At 35.4% G+C, this 19,366-nt stretch overlaps 1 protein-coding gene across 1 annotated transcript in view; it reads left to right on the plus strand.

Moving 5' to 3' along the window:
* The window catches only part of Znf804b (zinc finger protein 804B), a 535,053-nt gene that overhangs the window by 508,938 nt on the left and 6,749 nt on the right, over positions 1-19,366 (plus strand). The window contains exon 3 of the mRNA XM_005387982.2: positions 16,343-16,473. Within this exon, the coding sequence (XP_005388039.1) occupies positions 16,343-16,473 (131 nt within the window). The remainder of the gene's footprint in view (positions 1-16,342; positions 16,474-19,366) is intronic.

The raw sequence follows: 19,366 nt of genomic DNA on the forward strand, positions 1-19,366 counted from the left end.
TAAAATTAGTATAATCTGATCTTCTAAGTGTGAAAGTAAACCCAAGTAAAATAGGAAGTCTATGTTGATTTACTGTGGTGACTAAGTTCTTAACTTGCTCTTTACAATTTGAGAGACTTATAGAATGAACTGCAAATGAATAAGCAAAGATTTTAATATCACAACTAGAAATCATTCTTCCATACTAAATCAACAATGGTACATGCCTGAACTCTTCATAGCTCTCAAATACACAGCCTCTGGGGTGATTTAACCACTTAACAGTTTACCCTGAGCATCAGTCAGGCACCATGTTTAAGTGCTCACCATCCTGAGTGATGCTGGGCAGATACCATGTCAACCATTCGATTCTTGTTTGCAAGAGATACACTCCTGCATCTGTTTATTTATTTTATATTGACAACTTGAGGTTGTCTAGTTATTTCTTTTATATCTGCATCTGTTTATTTCTCTATTTCCTTTATATCAACTATTTTTTACACACTTTTTATTTAGAATGTACTCACCTTTGATGTTTGTTTCTAGTGAAATCTAATAAGTTCTGGTTATTTTCTTTTACTAATGTGCATTTATTTTAAATGTGAAAAATAATCTATAATTCTGTGCTACAGTCTGTAGCAACTCTTGCATAAGTACATTTGATATAATTTTCATATTTCTACAAAACTCAGTAACATTCTTTTACAGTGAAAAAGGGACATATCTGAGACTGAATGGGAAGGAAGTGCTAAAAGATCTGCAAAAGTAAAAACTGACAAAAGGAGAAATGTTAGCACATCAGAGGGGGAAAGTCTATGTTATGGAATGGAAAGACAAAAAAGACATCTGCTTATTGTCAACTATTCAAAATATGGAAATGATAGAATTTGAAAGAAGAAATGAAACAAAAAATTCCAATAGTGGTCAATGATGATAATAATTCTGTGAGTGGTGTTGACAGAATTGACCAACATCTAACAAGCTATCCTATAATCAAAAGGCAAGGAAAAAAAATATTTTTATAAAAAAATTTATGCACCTTTGAACCAAACAATATGGAACCCATTTGCTACTTATTCAAAACAAGGGGGCCAAAAAGTCATTCACAATTTCAATTAGCTGTAATAGACCAAATACTTGAAAAATACGAGATAACAAAATGGCAACCAGGATGTCCATCACCAAGATCTTTATCATGACATTCAGTAGGTAGACAATTTACTGAAATTATATCACCCACAGGAAAAAAAAAAAGGAAACCTAACATGACAGTGTAAAATGCGTCGTTCAAAGAAAACCAATCATGTGAAAAGAATTTGGAAAGGAATTAAATAGTACTGTCCAGATTGAAACATTGTGCTGTGTTTATTGAATGTTTTAAGACATACCACACAGAAAAATTATCAAAGAAATTTAATAAAATTATCATTTTTATCTTTCTTATTATAGTAGCTTATAAAAAGTTGAATTTTTGTTCATCCTGTATTTAAATAGTTGAGCTGGTGTTATGGTTAGGGTCTGGATGTCCTCGCAAAGCCTCATGCAGTCATGGGTGTCGGCTTCCAGAGACTATGATTGATCCATGGTCTAAAGCTGGGATTATGGGTGTGAGTGCTACACCAGCACTGGGGTGAATAGTTTGCATACAATATAAGGGAGAGAAAGAGGTTTGCTCTTCTGCTGCTGCTCCTTCCCTTTGCTCTTTTTGCTTTTGCTGTGTTCTGCCTTATGAACTGTTGCCCTCTGCAGTGTGTCACCTTGTCTTGGAGCCAGTCAAGTATGGACTGAAATCTCCAGAAACTGTGAGCTAAATAAACCTTTCCTTTCTTAATTCTGGGCATCAGGTATTTTGTCTGAGCAATGAGAGAAAAATAACCAAGACAGCTTGTAAGTGTTTAATATATAGCATTTTCCATTGTGACACAAGATTTTCAGCTATACTTTTGCCTAAGTCTAATAAAGGTTAGTTTTTCATGCTAATGAACAAATGCATTTTGGATAACATTAATAACTAGTGGAATAATGCGAGTAAAATTTATTGAAGAAAAGTCAGAAAACAAATCATATTTTAATCTAAAGTTTATAACTTCATTCAGTACTAACATATGACTGCTTTGGAAAAATTGCAAATGTTTCCAAATGTACACATAAATTATTTTAGATATGAAAGATATATATATATATATGTATATATATAATCAATAGATATCCTTAAATCCATCAGCTCAAATCTAAAATTTGGTAGGGTGATTAAATAACATTTTTCCTTTCTCTGACTTGTCCTTTAGAAAAAAATACACCTACCCAAACCCCACACTGATACTTGAATCTTTTCAGTCAAGCTTCCCAAAGAACCTGATCATTTCCTGTACTCTAAGTAATTACATTTCACCCTTGGTGAACATTTACATTGTGTGAAGACCTTGCTAAATAACTTCTCTTTCCCAACTCAGCTGAGAATCTGAAGAGCTCCACAAAGTAAATATTGATTTTTTGGCAAGTTGCAAATGTGTGAACTAAACTTACAGATAAAGGAGTAACCTTTCCCAAGTCTCAAAGCTAATGAGAAACACAGGCAAGATACAAACTCAGCTCATCCTCTTTCTGGATTCTTTTCTTAGCCTCTATACTGTGAAATCTACTCTAACATCCTCTGGGAATCTAACACACTGTGTTATTCCCTCTACAGTTAGGTTCTTTTGTGTCCTCCTCACTCTTCCTTCAGACTTCAAGCTCTTACTTGCTATAACATCTACCCAGAATTAGTACTAATGAGCAAATGATTGTTGCAGTGGTAATCATCAGCAATCAGTTTACAAATTACCATCTGTAAACCGTACCTCTTCATTTAGTTATAAACACTACTGGAATATGAAGTTAGTAAGATCATGAATTCTTTCAATATATTGCCATGTCGAAGAATAAAGTAAATCCAGCAGTATCTTAGCTTTGTGATTATCACACATTTTTTACTCTTCTATCATATACTTCTAATATTGGCTGTGGTTTTCAGAAATTCTGCTCAGATGAAGTTCTTCGTGTTGTGGTGAAAACAGTTTTGTCATCAAACTAACTGAGTGCCTTCTAACACTACCAGAAGAGACACAGGCAGGGTTCTACATGCACCAGGGCATTAGGCGCTGGGCCTGCTGATGCTCAGGCAGTAAGTAAAAGCAGGATGAAGTTGAAGGTTGGCACCTCTGCCTTCATTTTTGTATCTGTCTCCTTTATTACCTTAAAACTTTGGATGAGTTCCTTGTTCATCTGTGCATGTGGGCGTATCAATCATTTAAGCAATGTCTGTCTCCAAACTAGTAGTATATAGCTTACTAGTGTTAAATTTGTGTAACCTAACTCTTCCCCCTCCAAGATTAAGGACAGCAAGAAAATAAAAACTAATTTTTTGGCTTGACAAGGACATCCAGTTGCTCACCCTGTAGTGTCCTGGTCCAGATCCTCTAGTGTGATGCCTAAAGATTTCAGGTCAGTGTTGGGAGTATGCAGTCACTTATATTCCAGAAATGGGAGATCCTCGCAGACTATGCTGTTATGGGGTCACTCCTCAAGCAGGAAAAATTAACCCACTATGGGAACTGGAGTCAGTCACTATACAGAAGTTGCTGCCATCTCAGAAAGGCAACTGCACTGCCCCCTCAGAAAGGATTGCTTTCCTAGAACTTCACAGTGTAAGTCCAGAACAAGGCAGACCTTGAGATTGTCTGCCTGTCCTTCTGGTCTACCTAGGTATTGCACATGATAAAACTCTTCCTGCACTTGACCACCGCTCATCTCTGTGACGGACATTTTGGGATGAATGGCTGAGTGTGCTCTCTTGCGATCCCAGAAGCCAGGCCTTTAGTCCTAACACTCTTGTAACATAAATATATAAATTAAACGAATTTTTTCTCCCCAATTCAACCTATATAAAGCCAGAAGAGTTCCCAACTGACTATAGAACAGCAGAATTTTATCCATTTGGGAAATTAACCAGAGCCTGATCATTACTCCTAAAACCATGCAGTATGCAGAAATAATTTCTTTGTATTTTGCAAATATTAAATTTCCTGGATGAATGTACTAAATTATATTTTATACCTTAGAAATTATTTAGAAATACAACTTTTAAAATACAGTTATGCATCTGTGTTAGTGACAGATTTTATAATTCTTTTCAAACATAATTAAGCCTGTAACTTCAGTTTAATTCATATTAATGTTTATAAGCATTGACATGTCCATAATCAATGAGTCTGTTTTCTGTGACATAAAGGTGGTTCTGGATGGGTACTACCAAAATTAATATGTGAAGGAGGATATAAAAGTGAAAATACATCTTTCCCACATTCCAGAAGAGCATTCTTTAGCCCTAATAGAATTCTAATAGAATGGCTGTTGTTCTCACTTTCTTTAAATTTACTATCATTTCTGAACCTTAAAGGCATCACACTTAATTCATAATGTCAGCAAATTCTGATCAGGAAACGACAATTTATAATTTCTGTGGTTGCTCATACATTGCTTTTTTCTATAATAAAACATAGCAAAGATGAACATTTTCTCGATGTCATCTTTGATACTATTTTGAAAAATATGTTGAATGATATTTAAAAAGTAAATATACGTGGTAATATTTGGTTTTCCTTACAACTTAAAGGCAGGCTCTAGGATGAAAATTCTATAACAATTCTATCACAGACTTAATGCGAAGGACAGCATGAGGTTTAATCCCTCTATGCATTTGAAACTTGGATTGAAATACATAAAGAGATTTGAAAATATTGCAATTTATAAATGGTCAAAATACATTTAACTGTAAATTTAGCTAGCTTTCAGACTTTAGTTATTTGAATACATTATTTCTGAATACATTATTTTTCAACTCCGAGAGTCTGCTAAATGAGAAAATAATGAAATCTAAGCAATGAAAAGTTTGAAAGTCTTGTATATTACATAAAGGTCTCTTTTAGTGTTGCCTATTTAGATTCCTCCCTTATCATTGTTTGTTTTAGACAATACATGTGCAGAAATGATTCTACCACAAATGCTTAATAATACTGGATAAGTCTCCTTAAATTCTATTAACACCTTTTGGTGATTGTAAGCATAAGCAAGATAGTCATAGATGCCTAAAAACAAGAAAACTTGAAATATGGAAGCTGAGTCTCACTGAGAACATGGAAAGCCACAATAAATGGCACTCCTCATCACAAGAAGAACAAGATAGGTATTCTTTAAAAAAAATCTAAATTTTATCAATCCCATCAGAAAGCTGAGGTTGCAATACAATCTAATGAAAGCAAAGGCTGACCATGGACAGGTACCAAAGGCATTATCACAAGGGGAGTCTGAAGCACCTACCCACTCTTCCCCATGGACTTCACTGAATGCTCATAACACACACTCCGAACAGAGCAGAACATGAAAACATTCACTTGTGCTGAAGGCAGAGATGCTTCCCAAAGGTTAAGTATGTGTGGGGGAAACATTTTCATATTCTGGACTTCACGTGAGCTTAAGACAAATAGATTTTGTCATTTAAGGGAGGACAAGAATCACTTCGTTCACCCAGCAGCAAGCAGAGGGAGAGGCCACTTACAACTGAGTGAGGCCCAGTAGTTTTGAGAAAACCCATCCCAAGAGCCATAGGTGCATGGCTCCTGAAAGTGAAGAAAGAGAATTAAAGGACATCCTCCTATGATTTACATTCTAAGAGTGAAATAGGAAGTCATTAACCATGGTGGGAGAGACGAATTCCATTCGCCTTCTTTGAATAGAACACACAAAAAAATGCCATCTGCTGGTTCTACTCTGGATTATTTATGAACCATGAGGCAGAGATCATCTGAGATTATGGGGAGATATGAAACACATGTTCATGGTATGAACTCTGCAATGAGTAGGAATAAGTGGTCTGCCTTGGGGAAAAGTGAGGAATTGAGGGTGAGTCCCACTGAAGTACAGATGTGTAAGTCTATACTCTGTAGAAATCAGTGCAAGGCAAGGAAACGAACCAAGAGAGACATTGCCAAGCAGCATCTTACAGGAGCTGTTCTTGAAGAGAACAAAGTGTGGAGGTACAGTAACAGGCAGCGGGAAAGAAGGCGTCAGCTGATAAAGAGGCAGGATGCATTCTGCAAAGAACAGTTAGCTAAACTAGAGACGAGCTCAGAGTTCTACACAGTGCCCACCTAACAATAGGAAAAAACTACTGAGAAACTGAAAGCAGAGTCCAACCAGGGAATTTTATCTATTCCGTCCTGCTGCACAGGCTCAATTCTCCAGGGTTACCTCCAAAATCCCCACCAAACCTCCCGATGCTCAGCACCAATCAACCAGTGCATGCACTGTGTCAGTCGTCCCCAGCAGAGCATGCTTGAGAGGGGAGGATGGATTCAGCTCTTCGAACATGCCAACTCCATCACTATTAATTCCTCATGTGAAACAGATTTGTTACCTAGTTTGAAAAAAATAATAAGCCAGAAGAGATTATAATTAAAAAGAAGCACTGGAGAAGATATTTATCAGAATCATATCACATTTTGATCAGCAACAATTTCAAATGCAAAAACCTAGATCAGGGACGTCTTTGGTGTTTGTAAATCCCACCCATGAAAATTAAAAGAAAAGAGCATCCTCTTTTGCCTTTTGTACTTTCCATCAACCTGTTTGCATCTGATGGTAAAAATCTTCCTCTTTCAGCCAGGTCCATCTTTCAGTGAACTTCTACTCCCACCAAACTGTGATAGGATCAGGGAGTGAAGAAAGGATTGAGCAAAATACATAGGTCTCGGGACATAAATTATGGGCTGAAAATTTTAGGTTGCAGCATGTTGGTTTTTTCTCATTTTCTTCTCCTTATTGTCCTCTTCTTCCTACTTTCCTTATTGTTTGTTAGGCAATACAGTGGAGGATAAGAACTAGGGGCATTTTACCACTGAACTACATCTCCAGTTCTTCCTGTTTTATTTGTGTTTTGAGACTGGATCTCACTAAGTGACTTGCCTGTTTCAAATTTGTGATCCTCCAGTTTCAACTTTCACAGCAGTTGGGCTTATAGACATGCCCCACCACACCTGGCTCTTCCTTCTCTTGATTATATAAAAGTTATTTCATTGTAAATTATTATGATATTTAAGTAAATATAAAGACAAAAAGGGAAATATACTTTCTTTGTGGAATAATGTTTATGGTTGCAAGGAATTTACCAATACAAACATGAATTTGGCTGGACAGCCTCTTCTCCGTCAGGAATATAACATCTTCACTATCAATAATGACTATATTTTCTGGCTAAGATTGACAATGTAAAAGTGCAAAACAAAATTTAAAAGACTTCACCCTTTAGGGAACAGCAAGCCCCCCCCCACACACACACACACAGGGTACTGCACAGGGTAACAAAAAGCCGCTGATCACCACTAGTGGAGAGCCAACAGCATTTAAAAAAAACCTTTTACTTTTACCATCCAAGTCACATGTGTCCACAGCTTACGTAGATCTGAAAACTGATAAATGGGGAAAGAGAAAAACCCTCACAGCCTACATTCAGGAACTTCTTATCCGCCACAACATAATAGGAACTTTTTTCTTGAGTAAAAAATGAGTATTGATGGAAAGCACTTCTGTGGTAGGGACATACAGTACTAGGGTAAATATCAGGTAGTGTTCTCACATAAATGCACTGTTTGAAGGATGTGGATGTGTATTAGTCAGCTTTCCTTTGCTCAACAAAATACCTGACATCCACAATTTACAAGAGGAGGTTTACTTGGCTCATGGTTTCAGGGGATTCAGTTCATGATTGGTTGGCTCCATGGCAGAAACATAATGGCAGAGAATGTGCCAGGTCAAAGAGGGGGCTCATGTAGTGGCCGAGGGACCATATATACTAACAGAGATCCTCAAAACAAATTGAAAGAAACAAAGAGAATGGACAAATTACAAATTATAATTGCAGAACCTAACCTCTTTAGCTCAGTAACTGATAAGACAAGTAGGCAAAAAATATATAAGGCAATAAAGGACTTAAATAAAACTGTTAACCAACTTAATATGTTTAATATTTATAAAATTCTAAGTACAACAAAAGCAGAATAAGCATTGTCTGATGCCAAGTGCACATAGTGTCTTTGCCAAGATAGACCATATGGTTAGTCATGATTAAACACACATAATTAATATCTGTCTAAGAATTCAGAGTACCTCCTCCTACAATTTTCTTAAATTATAAATAGTAACATAAGATACATAGAAAACCCATGCAAGCACCTCGTTTTGGGACTTCCCACCCTCCAAAACAGTTAGAAATAAATGTTTCTTGGTTAAGTCCCATATCTGTGGCATCATAATATTCATTTCTGAAAGGACTAATGCAAGCCAGGCATAGTGTTGCACATCTATAATCTCAGCACTCAGGCAGGGGGTCACGGTGAACTCAAGGCCAGCCTGGGCTACATAGAGAGTTCAAAGTCTGCTTGAACTACATAGTGAGACCATTTAGAAAAAAAGAGTAAAAATGAAAATTAGAAAAATAAAAAAAAATCAAAGAAGAATGAAATGACTAAATCACGGTGAACTGAAACAGAAAATTAACAGGAAAATAATAATAGAGATCAAAATCCTTCATGAACAAGGATGCAAAATTCATAACAAATATTAGCAAATCAAATCTATGAATACTTGGAAATTATAACAATGACTAAGTAGCATTTATCCTATACATGCAAATCTTAAAATAATAAAGCCAGTAGAAGTTATTTATGATAGGAATAAACAAAGAAAAAGAATGATATCATCCCTTTTAATAGATACAAAAATGTACTTAAAAATGCAAATGTCATATTCTAATTGTGCTGGACAATTAGAATTCAAGGTATTGTGTTAAGATTCCCTGTTGTTATGGTTCAGATGGGGAATGTCCCCCAAAGAAGCTTCTTGTGCTTATAGTTGAGGCTTTTAGTAGGTGATTAACTCACAAGGACTATGACCTGACTTGCTGCTAGTAGGTGGAGTCCAGCCAGAGGAGGGGCGGATCAGGGATGACCTGGAAGGATATGTCCTCCACTCCAGCTCCCCCTTGTCTGTCTGCTTCCTGGCTCCCATGGCGTGAGTAGCATCCCTCTGCCAAGCCCTTCCACCAAGCCTTCCTGCCATGGAGCTAGCTGATTGTGGACCAAACTCTTTAAACATTGTGAATCAAAATTCACCCCTCTCCTTTTAATTGTGAATGTCTGGAATTGTGTCTCAGCAACAGCACAGTGACTTAGACACCTGTCCTCTCTCTTCAATATGCAGAATATAAAAATGATAAAACGTCTTTCCTTGTCACCACCTGCTTTGCACAATAACATATTTACCTTCCTCCTACCTTTGTAAAATCCTAAAGTTATTCAGTAGACATTTTACTTAAATTGCATGTTATAAACAGTTCTCAATAAAAGTGGATCAACTGCATGCCCTTAAAGAAGTTTCTTTCTGTCCTACTGTTTATGTTTTCTGATGTTTATGATAAGAGTGACTGCTTAAATAAATGAGTTCTTTATTCTTGCTAATATGCTTTTATACTCTATTCATTTTGTGCTGATATAGCCCTCTGGCTTTCTTTTGACTAGTGCTATAATCGTGTATACATTTATTTTATGTTCTTTTTGTCTTTATTTTTAAAAGTGTCTTTGTAGTTGTTCTAGAGTTGAATCACACTTTTTAAAAAATTACTTTCAAATTGACACATAATAAATCAAAAATTAGACATATTATTAGACTACCATGGTAATGTTCCAATCAGGCTAAAAATACCCATCCTCTCAAGCATTAATAATTTCTTTATTTGTTTGTTTATTCTTGCTTATTCTGGGTATTAAACCTAAAGCCTTCCTAATGAACTATACTTGCAAACTTTTTAAAAATTTGATTTTGAGGCAGGTTCTGACTAAATTGCCCAGATTGTGTAAAAAATTGCTATGCTCCTACTTTAGGCTGTGATTTATTTGTAATCTCTTGACTTTATTTATTTCACTTATTAATCAAATTCAAAGTAGTGGTCAAAAGATAGTTAATTATTCACCACCAAAGTAGACTTCTTTGAATTCACTACTCCACACTGTATGAGTTTTTCCAGTTTTGTTGGTGAGAAAAGTTCGGTATTTGTCTTACATACATTCCAGGGGCAGTATCCTTGAATTATTTCAGGTGTTTTTTCTATCCTAGAATAATTTCTTCATAGAAGGGCAGTGATCCACACACTGAAAACTTAAGGAGGATGTCTGGGTTTTTCTCTATATGCAAAGTTGAACACTTAGGACTGACCAAGGCAAATCTTGCCAGATGTCTTTGAGAAATCACTTCCAGATTTCTATATTCCTTTAAAACATTTTCACTTTGTTAATTCCCTCAACACAACAAATGTCCTAACTATTCCTCTGTGCCTCCAGAGTATATTGTGTGTACACTGTTAAGAAATTTGAAGCTACCTTATTTAAGTATTCTTTCACTTGTTTGCCTTCCTTGAGGGGAAAATGATTTACACATTGTTTAACCCATAGTGGGAAAAGTAAAGGTTAACATAATAAGGTTAGCAATATTTGTTGTTTGACGAGTGAGACTGAATACATGATCACTTTTGTAACTCTGAAAAGCAAGTACAGACCTAGAATGCCGCAAACCAATGCTAAAAACAGGTATACCCCACAGTTTCAAATGTAATGCCAATGATGAGTCAAGAAACAGCTGTTGTGAATAAATAAATTGATTTCCTTCACTAAATTACACAAGATTTGTGCACTGTTAATACCAAATATTAAATGGATATAGTACATTTTACATGCATATTTATATTTATTTATAATATGTGAGTAAAAAAATCCTCTCCTCCAAAATAACCATTTTATGTCTTTGGTACAGTTAAACCACATTTTATGGATTTTTTTGCATGACAATTTCCAGAAGGTCTTGGACTGACTTTTAGTGGAGTTTTTGAAGTCTTCTATATGGAAGATCAAGTCATCTGCAAATAATGATAATTTAACTTCTTCCTTCCCTACCCATAACCCTTTCATTTCTTTCTCTTGTCTAATTACTTTATCTAATGTCTCTAGAACTATATTGAGCAGAAGTGGTGATAGCAGATATTCTTCTCTTGGTCCTGATTTTAGAGGAAGAGATTTTAGTTTCTATCTGTTTAGTACAAAATTGGCTGTTTGTTGGTCATAGATGGCTTTTATCAGCTTGAGATAAAGACTTTGCATTCCTTTTCTCTTCAGGGTTTTTAATCATGAATAGATGTCAGATTTTCCCTAATGCTTTTTCTTAGTCTGTTTAGCCAATCACATGATTTTTATCTTTGCTGCTGTTTATGTGGTGCATTATATTTATTGATTTGCATTTATTGAACCATCCTGCATTCCTGGAATGAATCTCACTTTGTCATGATTTTTAATGATTTGCTACATTCTGTTTGCCAGTATCTTATTGATGCTTTTTGCCTCTATGTTCCTTATAGAGATTGTTATGCAGCTCTCTTTTATGAGCTGGCTTGGATTCTTTTCTCATTTTGAAATCAGGCTGATGCTAGCTTCTAGGAATGACTTTGGGAGGACTGCTTCCCCTTCAGTGTCATTAAAGAATCTGAGGAATATTGGCTTAGTTCCTCTTTAAAGTTTTTGTAGAGTTCAATAAAGAATCCACTGGGACCAGAATTTTTCTTCGTTGGTAGTTTTTGCATTATGTTTTTAAAAATATTTTCTTGGTTTTGCTTTCATAGTTCATATGAATCTAGGAATTTACCCATTTCTTCTAGATAATCCATTCTATTAGAATACAGGTCCTCAAAGTAGCTACCAATAATCTGGAATATGGTAGAATCTGTTGTGGTTTTGACTTTTTCATTTCCAGTTGCATAGATTTGTGTCTTTTCTTTCCTTATTTTCATGAGTTTGGCTATAGGATTGTCTATTTTGTTTAATCTTTCAAAGAACCAACTCTTTGATTCATAGATCCTTTGTGTTCTTTTTTGTATCAACTGCATTCATTTTTGCTGCTTCTTTTTAACTTTTTTTCCTCATACTAGCTTTGAGTTTGGATTATTCTTGTTTTTCTACAACCCTAACATGCACAACAATTAGGTTATCTTTTGAGCTTGCTGTTTTTCTAATGTATAAATTAACTACTATAAGCTTCCCTTTTAGGACTACTTTCATCCTATCCTATAGGTTTCAGTATGTTCAGTATGATATTGTTTGATTACAGACACTGTCTACCTTCTTTAATTCTGTCTGTGACCCACTGATTCTTTAAGAAGTTATTATTTAATTTCCATGTGTTTGCAGAGTTATTGTTTTCTAGTTTTATTGCACTGTGACCCAGTAACATGAATGGGATAATTTTGATTCTTTTGCATTTACTTAAGCATGTTTTTGGGATAGTGTGTGGTCTATTTGGGAAAGTCCCATCTGCTTCCAAGAAGAATGTGCATTAGATGGAACACTCAGTAGATCTCTATTAACTCCATTTGTTCCAAAGTCCGGTTCAACTCTGATATATCTTCGCTGATGTTTTTGTCTGTTTGTTCTATCTGTCATGACAGTAGGGCATTAAGGTTCCCCATTATCATCATATTAGTGTTTATCTGATTTTTCATGTCCATTAATGTTTGTTTTATAAAGTGGGGTAGACCACTATTTGGCACATATATGCTTATAATTGTTAAGTCCTTCTGTTGAATTTTTTCCTTAACCTAGTGATGGTAATCCTCTTAGAGACTTCAATGATGCAAATACCCTGCTATGGCACGTATACCATAGTATCATCATCACTGCCTTAACGAATATGTGGTGACCTTATTTGTGTCTTCTGATCAGTCTTGGTTTGAAATTCACTTTTTCTGAAATCATGACAATTCCTGCTTTTCTCTGGGTACCTATTACAGAGAATGAATATCATTTTCCATTCTTTCATTTTAATTCTGTGAGCTTCTTTTAGAATTAAATGTGTTTCATGTGTACTTCTTATTGTTAGGTTTTGAAAACTAAACTCAGTAGCATAGCAAGATACAAAGTCAACATCCAAAAATCAGGAGTGCTCCTGTACAGCAATAACAAACCCACTGGGAGAGAAATCAGGGAAATAACACCTTTCACAAAAGCATCAAGAAAAAATGAAATACTTAGGAATTATCCTAATCAAGAAATGGAAAGACCTCTATAGTGAAAATTAGAGTATTCTGAAATGGAGATCAGACAGGATATCAGAAAATGGAAAGATATCGCCTGTTCCTGGATAGGCAGAACCACTATAGTGAAAATGGCCATATTTTCTAAAGCGTTACACAGATTCACAGCAATTCTAATCCACATACCAATAGTATTCCTTACAGAACTAGAGAAAGCAATCATAAAATTTTTATGAAACTGGAAGAGACTAGAATCGCAGAGCCAATTCTGGGCAACAAGGACAAGGCAGAGGACACCATGATCCCAGACCCCAAGTTACACTATAAAGCTACAGTGAAAAAAACAGCATGATATTGGCAAAACAAACAAACACAAAGCACAACAGATGTGGGGATCAATGGAACAGAATAGAGAATGCAGAAACAACTCTGAGAACACCACTACCTGTTCCATGACAAGCAATCATATCCTTTTGCTGGAGGAAAGACAGCTTCTTCATCAAATGGTGCTGGGAAAACTAGCTACCCACATGCTGAAGAATGAACTTAAACCCATGTGTCTCAACATGTACTAAACCAAAATAAAAATTGATCAAAGATCTAAATAACAGAAATACTTTATCATTTTTAAAAAATAGGTAAAGCTCTGGAAAACATAGGTGTAGGCAGAGACTTTCTGCATGGATCCCTGGTTGCATAAGAAATAATACTAAAAATCAACGAATGGGGTCACATTAAACTAAATCTTTTGCACAGCAAACTACCAACAGAGTAAAACACCTACAGAATAGGAAAAACATTTACCGCCTAGTGCTTTGACAAAGAATTGATAACTAGAATATATAAAGAACTCAAAATACTTAGATTTCCCCAATGTAAAGACCCAATAAAAAAAATGAGCATCTGAAACGAATAGAAAAAAAAATAGGAATGGAGGATAAATACTGCAAAAATGTTCAACATTGCTGACTATCCAAGAAATGCAAATTAAAATGTCACTAAGATTCCATTGCACTGGGCCATCGTGAAGACATTGAATAATAACAAATGCTGGAAAGGCTGTGGGGAAAAGGAAGCCTTCTCATAGTTGATGGGACTGTAACCTAATACACGCACTATGGAAATCAGGATGGAGGTTTCTAAAAACACCAACAAAGAAATTCCATTTGACCCAGCTGTTCCCCTTCTAGGTATCTTCTCAAAAGAATTAAAGACATATATAGCAGTTATGACACACATACCTATGTTACAGCAGCACAGTTCATAGCAGCTAAATCTTGGAAACAGACTGTGTGTCCATCTACAGAAGAATGAAAAAGAAAACTTGATATATATACACAGTGGAGTACTCCTCTGATATAAAGAAAATAAGTTTGACTCATTTGTAGGAAAATAGAAGCTCTTTGGGACCATCATGTTAAGTGAAATAAATTGGATGCACAAACTTAAGTATTTCATGGTTTGTCTTATCCCAGAAACTCAATATGTAAATAAAGTACAATATAAAAGACAAATAATAGGAAAACAAGAGTTAAAAAGTTACCATAATCCAGCATGGACAATATACCTAAAAATGTATGGGACCTACTGGGGCCAGAGATAAAGCTTAGTGGCACAGTGCCTGCCTGGCAAGTACGAGATTGTGAGTTCGATTTCCAGTACCAACAAATAAATACATAGATAAAAATGTGCTTGATTTACTACAGTTGTCTTATATGCTTTTTATATGTTTTGGCCTATTAGTCTTGTTGTTATCTGTATGCATGATAATTACCTTCATAAAGATATAAGATAAATGAATCTGATGCTGGCAAAAAAAGAAGGGTGGAAGACAAGGAGAAAAAGAACTGAGATATGTTATGTACATGTACCAGTTCCTCCCAATGACTGTAATCATTAAGTGCTGCAAACATAAATACAAAAATTTTAGAAAAAAATATTTAAAAAATAACTAGATTGTTAAGCATTCAGAATTAGAGGAAGTTTGAATAGGAAGGTTTGCCTACTGAAATGCTATTTTATTTTTTTGTTTTGTCTTCTATGAGAGCATCTATCTTTTAAGATTCAGCCTCTGCTGTGTAGCTACTGTTGAAAGCTATTGACCATTTTACCTGACAACACATGACCATAATTTTATTCCTTTGAAATTTTCTATTATTTAAAAAGATCTAAGAAATGAAGGCAGGTGAGTTCCCTTGGCAGATTCCAGTTTGTGACATCCTCTGGCCACCGTCTCCCATGAATATTTTTCCTGTCAAGCATGAAGCTAATGATCAGGAATGATTCTGGCCCTGGCTCTACTGGTGGCCAACAGTCTACTAGTTTTTGAAAGTGTGGTAGTTTTTCCTTACCTGAAAAAGTCCTTTATGCCTGATTTACAAGAAGAAAATAAAGTATGTAGATCCAGATTCTAGTCACTGTTCATGAGCTAAGAAAGGCTAATCGTTAAGCACACTCCCAGTTCAGGGTGAAGCCCTGAACTTCACGACGATGCTCATTTGATTGTGACTGCTTCTCAGTCCTTTCAAAATCATGAACCGCGCTGGGTGGCACCTCTGCAGCAGAAATCCAAGCAGGTAATAAGCAGCATCCGGTCTACACATAAGTCAGCTGCTTCAAATAAAAGATTAAAAGAACTGGTAGGTTAATTTAAATGGAGGCCAAGCCCACATTGCAAGCTTAGATTTCTAACCCATTTTTCCTTTCCTGGAAACAGTACAGAAGTCTGAATTTGGTATGCGTCTGTGCCTGAAGATTGAATTAAAAATCACATTTAGACATTTGGACTGTATATTTCATAGTAACAAAAATAATTGCCTGAAGGCAGCTAATTTCACCATTGTATTTAGTAAGCATCTTGGTTATAAGAGAGGAACTGGGGAAGTGGGTGGAGTAAAGTGCCTTCCCTAACCTCGGTCCCTTTCCATCCCTTTGCACACCGCGCATTACCACATTCACAGGCACACAGGTGTCCAACGTTGTGTAGCAAGGTGCTGCCAGCAAGACCAGTTCATAGAACATTTCTGTAGTGATGGTGACAAGCTTTGAAAAACAACCTACTTGACAACTGCATTTGTCTACTAAATTATCTTGGAGCAGAAAACAGTATCAAATTACTTCTGCATTCAGGAAACTTGTGGAAGGAAAGGAAAGTGTTACTTATGTATGGTAACCCTTCTGTCGTGTTCTTCTCTACAGAGACTGAAGGAATTAAAACAACGAGAGTTTGCTCGAAATGTAGCTTCCAAGTCATGGAAAGATGAGAAGAAACAAGAAAAAGCACTTAAACGACTCCATCAGCTGGCTGAGTTAAGACAGCAGTCTGAATGGTAAGAATTAGAGGATCAGTTAGATGGTTCAGAAGTCGATTCAGCTTCCAGGGAAACTCCCATGATAAAATAATAAATTCCAATTTAATGTAGCAGTGTAAACTTGTAATTAATCAGCATATATGTTTTGGGGCAACTGTTTCTAACAGATAAAGGTTTATAAATTAATTGCTTTTGCCACTGATTTTTCCTTCCCAATATTGTTATTTCAGTGCACTCTTTAATGAAATGATCCAAGAATGATTGTAATATACTAGTATTTATTCTATCCAGTTGACTTAAACGAATTGACATAGTTCCTCAGTCATTTAAATTTTGCAATAATAATTTAAAAGCCATAACTATCAAAGCATTTCAGGGGCAAATATGTCTTCTGTGCATTCTCCTGTGTGTACATTTGAATTGAGAATAAATGACACTATCATTGTGTGGCAAACAAGATGTAATTAATGCAGTTAAATTTCCCACACACTGCTATTTAAATTGATAATTATAATATAACAAGCATTACACTAATACATTCTTGTAGCTGAAAACTAGCAGTTTTACAAAAGCTTGGAGCAACTCAGTGTTTGAAAGTTGTTACCTGAAAAGCAATTAAAGCTGCAGATTGTGATTTGTGTTCATATGAATCATAATGTATAACACCAACATAGCTAATTAATGTGGTTGACAGCAACACAGTGAACTGTAAAATTTATAGCTCTGTGCCAGAATTTAAACCCCTGTTGTTTAAATGCAAAACAATGTACAATAACAGAAATGAATGGCTTAATTATATTACTGTAGAATATTAGACTTCAAGTGGGATTCTAAGGAAATATTTGGTTTTTAGGATCAATTATGAGTGAAAATAGTACAAGTTTGCACATATTCATATAAATATAACTCAAATAATTTAATTAACTATTGAAAATATGTAATAGCCTTATTAAAAATGAAAGAGAAATTTAGTTTAAAGAAAAACTAGAAGTATAATATGTACCCAGGGATGAGCTCAACACAAGAATCCAATTTGTGATCTCTGATAAAAATAAAGAAGAGGGAAACACATTAGCTACTGAGTTTTATATCAGCCAAAACAGTGTCAAATATTTTGTTGATAAGGGATAGGTCAGTACTCATAAAAGCATGACTTAGAAGAGTGAGTCATATGTTTGTTAGGGTAAGATAGAGGGAAAATTGTAGGAAAGATATCAATTCCTACATGATTACGTATGAGATATAATAAATCACACCATAATAAATGTGGCAATCCCCACCACAGAAAACATCCTTAAAATAGATTCTCTTAGGCCAGGCCAGAGTTGTCTGGTTCCATAGCAAGTCCGGATAGCCTTAACAAATTTAGTTTTGGCTGTTTTGTTGTGACGAAAGTCATCCACTTCTGTATTTCCATTCACCTATTCTATATTTCAACTCACCTATTCTATATTTCATTATGGGAAAAGTGACAGAGGCCCATAGGAACCTTGATGACAGGGTGGTGGTGAGGACAGATGGTGGTGTTCATAGATGATGTTGATGACAATGATGATGATGTTTTTACTTCAGTTTCTAAGTTTGCCAGAGCTACCCATTGAGGGTCCTCCATATTATAAGATTCATTCTCTTAAGTGCCAGGTATCCCTCAGGAAACTTCATTGGTAAAGCAAGCAAACCTACTACATCTGGGTTAGTGTTGTTTACAAAGAAGGCAGGCTCTGTAGGTTGTGATGTATCCATACTGTCAGGAAAAATGTTGAAGCTTCTACATACAGAACACAAAGCTAGGATGATTATTTCTTTCTTTCATAATATTTATCACCCATCCTTTAGCCAACTGGTCTACCTGCTGAAACACTCCCATGACTTAAGTAAGTTACATAATAAAATTATTAAATATTTTTATGTTGGCAGGTGAATTGAGAAAGTAAAGTTAAAAATGAAATAGAAGGGGCTGGGGATTTAGCTCAGTGGCACAGCACCTGCCTGGCAAGCATGAGTTCGTGAGTTCGATTCCCGGGACCAGAAAAAATAACCAAAAAAAATAAAATAAAAGAAATAGAAAAGGAAAATATCATCAACATTCCTTACTCCTTACCTGGACATACTTTCTTTGTTCTCTGTCCTCACATCAGGGCTTCTGAGTAGAATAGTCTAGATAACAAGATTCTGCTATAACCCTGTGGAAAAGACAAGTGAATTTCCTAATAATTAGAATATCTGAATCAGGCAGATGAACAAATGATAGCAGCAAGCTGGTAACAAAACTTCTATTTAGGCGTGGAGTAGGATGGAGCTAGAAAGTAGGGGAGATGTGCAGATGTTGGCCAATGCATACAAACTTTCAAATGCAGTTGGGGGATCTAATGTGAAAGTTGTCAACTACAGTTGATAACGCTCTATTGTATGCTTGAAATTTACTAAGATAATGGTGATATTAGTGTCCATACTCATTTTCCGCACCCACGTACTTACTGATAAATATGTCTGGTAATGAATACGTCAGTTAACTTTATCATGGTGATAATTGCACAATGTACACATATATCAAAATATCAGGCCACACACCCAGAATAAATGCAACTTTTATTTGTCACTTATACCTAAATAAAGCCCAAAAAATTGTCTTTAGTAATGGTATAATGCATAAATTTATATTGAAATAATAGAACTTAAACAGCGCAAGGATAGAAAATTTGGATTTTCTGAAACAAGAAAGAAAATTAGATTTTGAGGTAAGAGAAATTGAAGTTTAAGTCAAAAGTTTAAAGAATAAAAATAAGAGTATTAAAAAATAACAGTGAGAATAAAATGTTAAAACATCTGAAAATCTATAATCATAAATGCAGAGTAGATTAAAAAATGAGAACAAGAACTAGAAGCTAAGAGCAAAATATAATGCAAAAGC

Source organism: Chinchilla lanigera, unplaced genomic scaffold (genome assembly GCF_000276665.1).
Source record: "Chinchilla lanigera isolate Chin_1 unplaced genomic scaffold, ChiLan1.0 scaffold00031, whole genome shotgun sequence".
Classification (NCBI taxonomy): domain Eukaryota; kingdom Metazoa; phylum Chordata; class Mammalia; order Rodentia; family Chinchillidae; genus Chinchilla; species Chinchilla lanigera.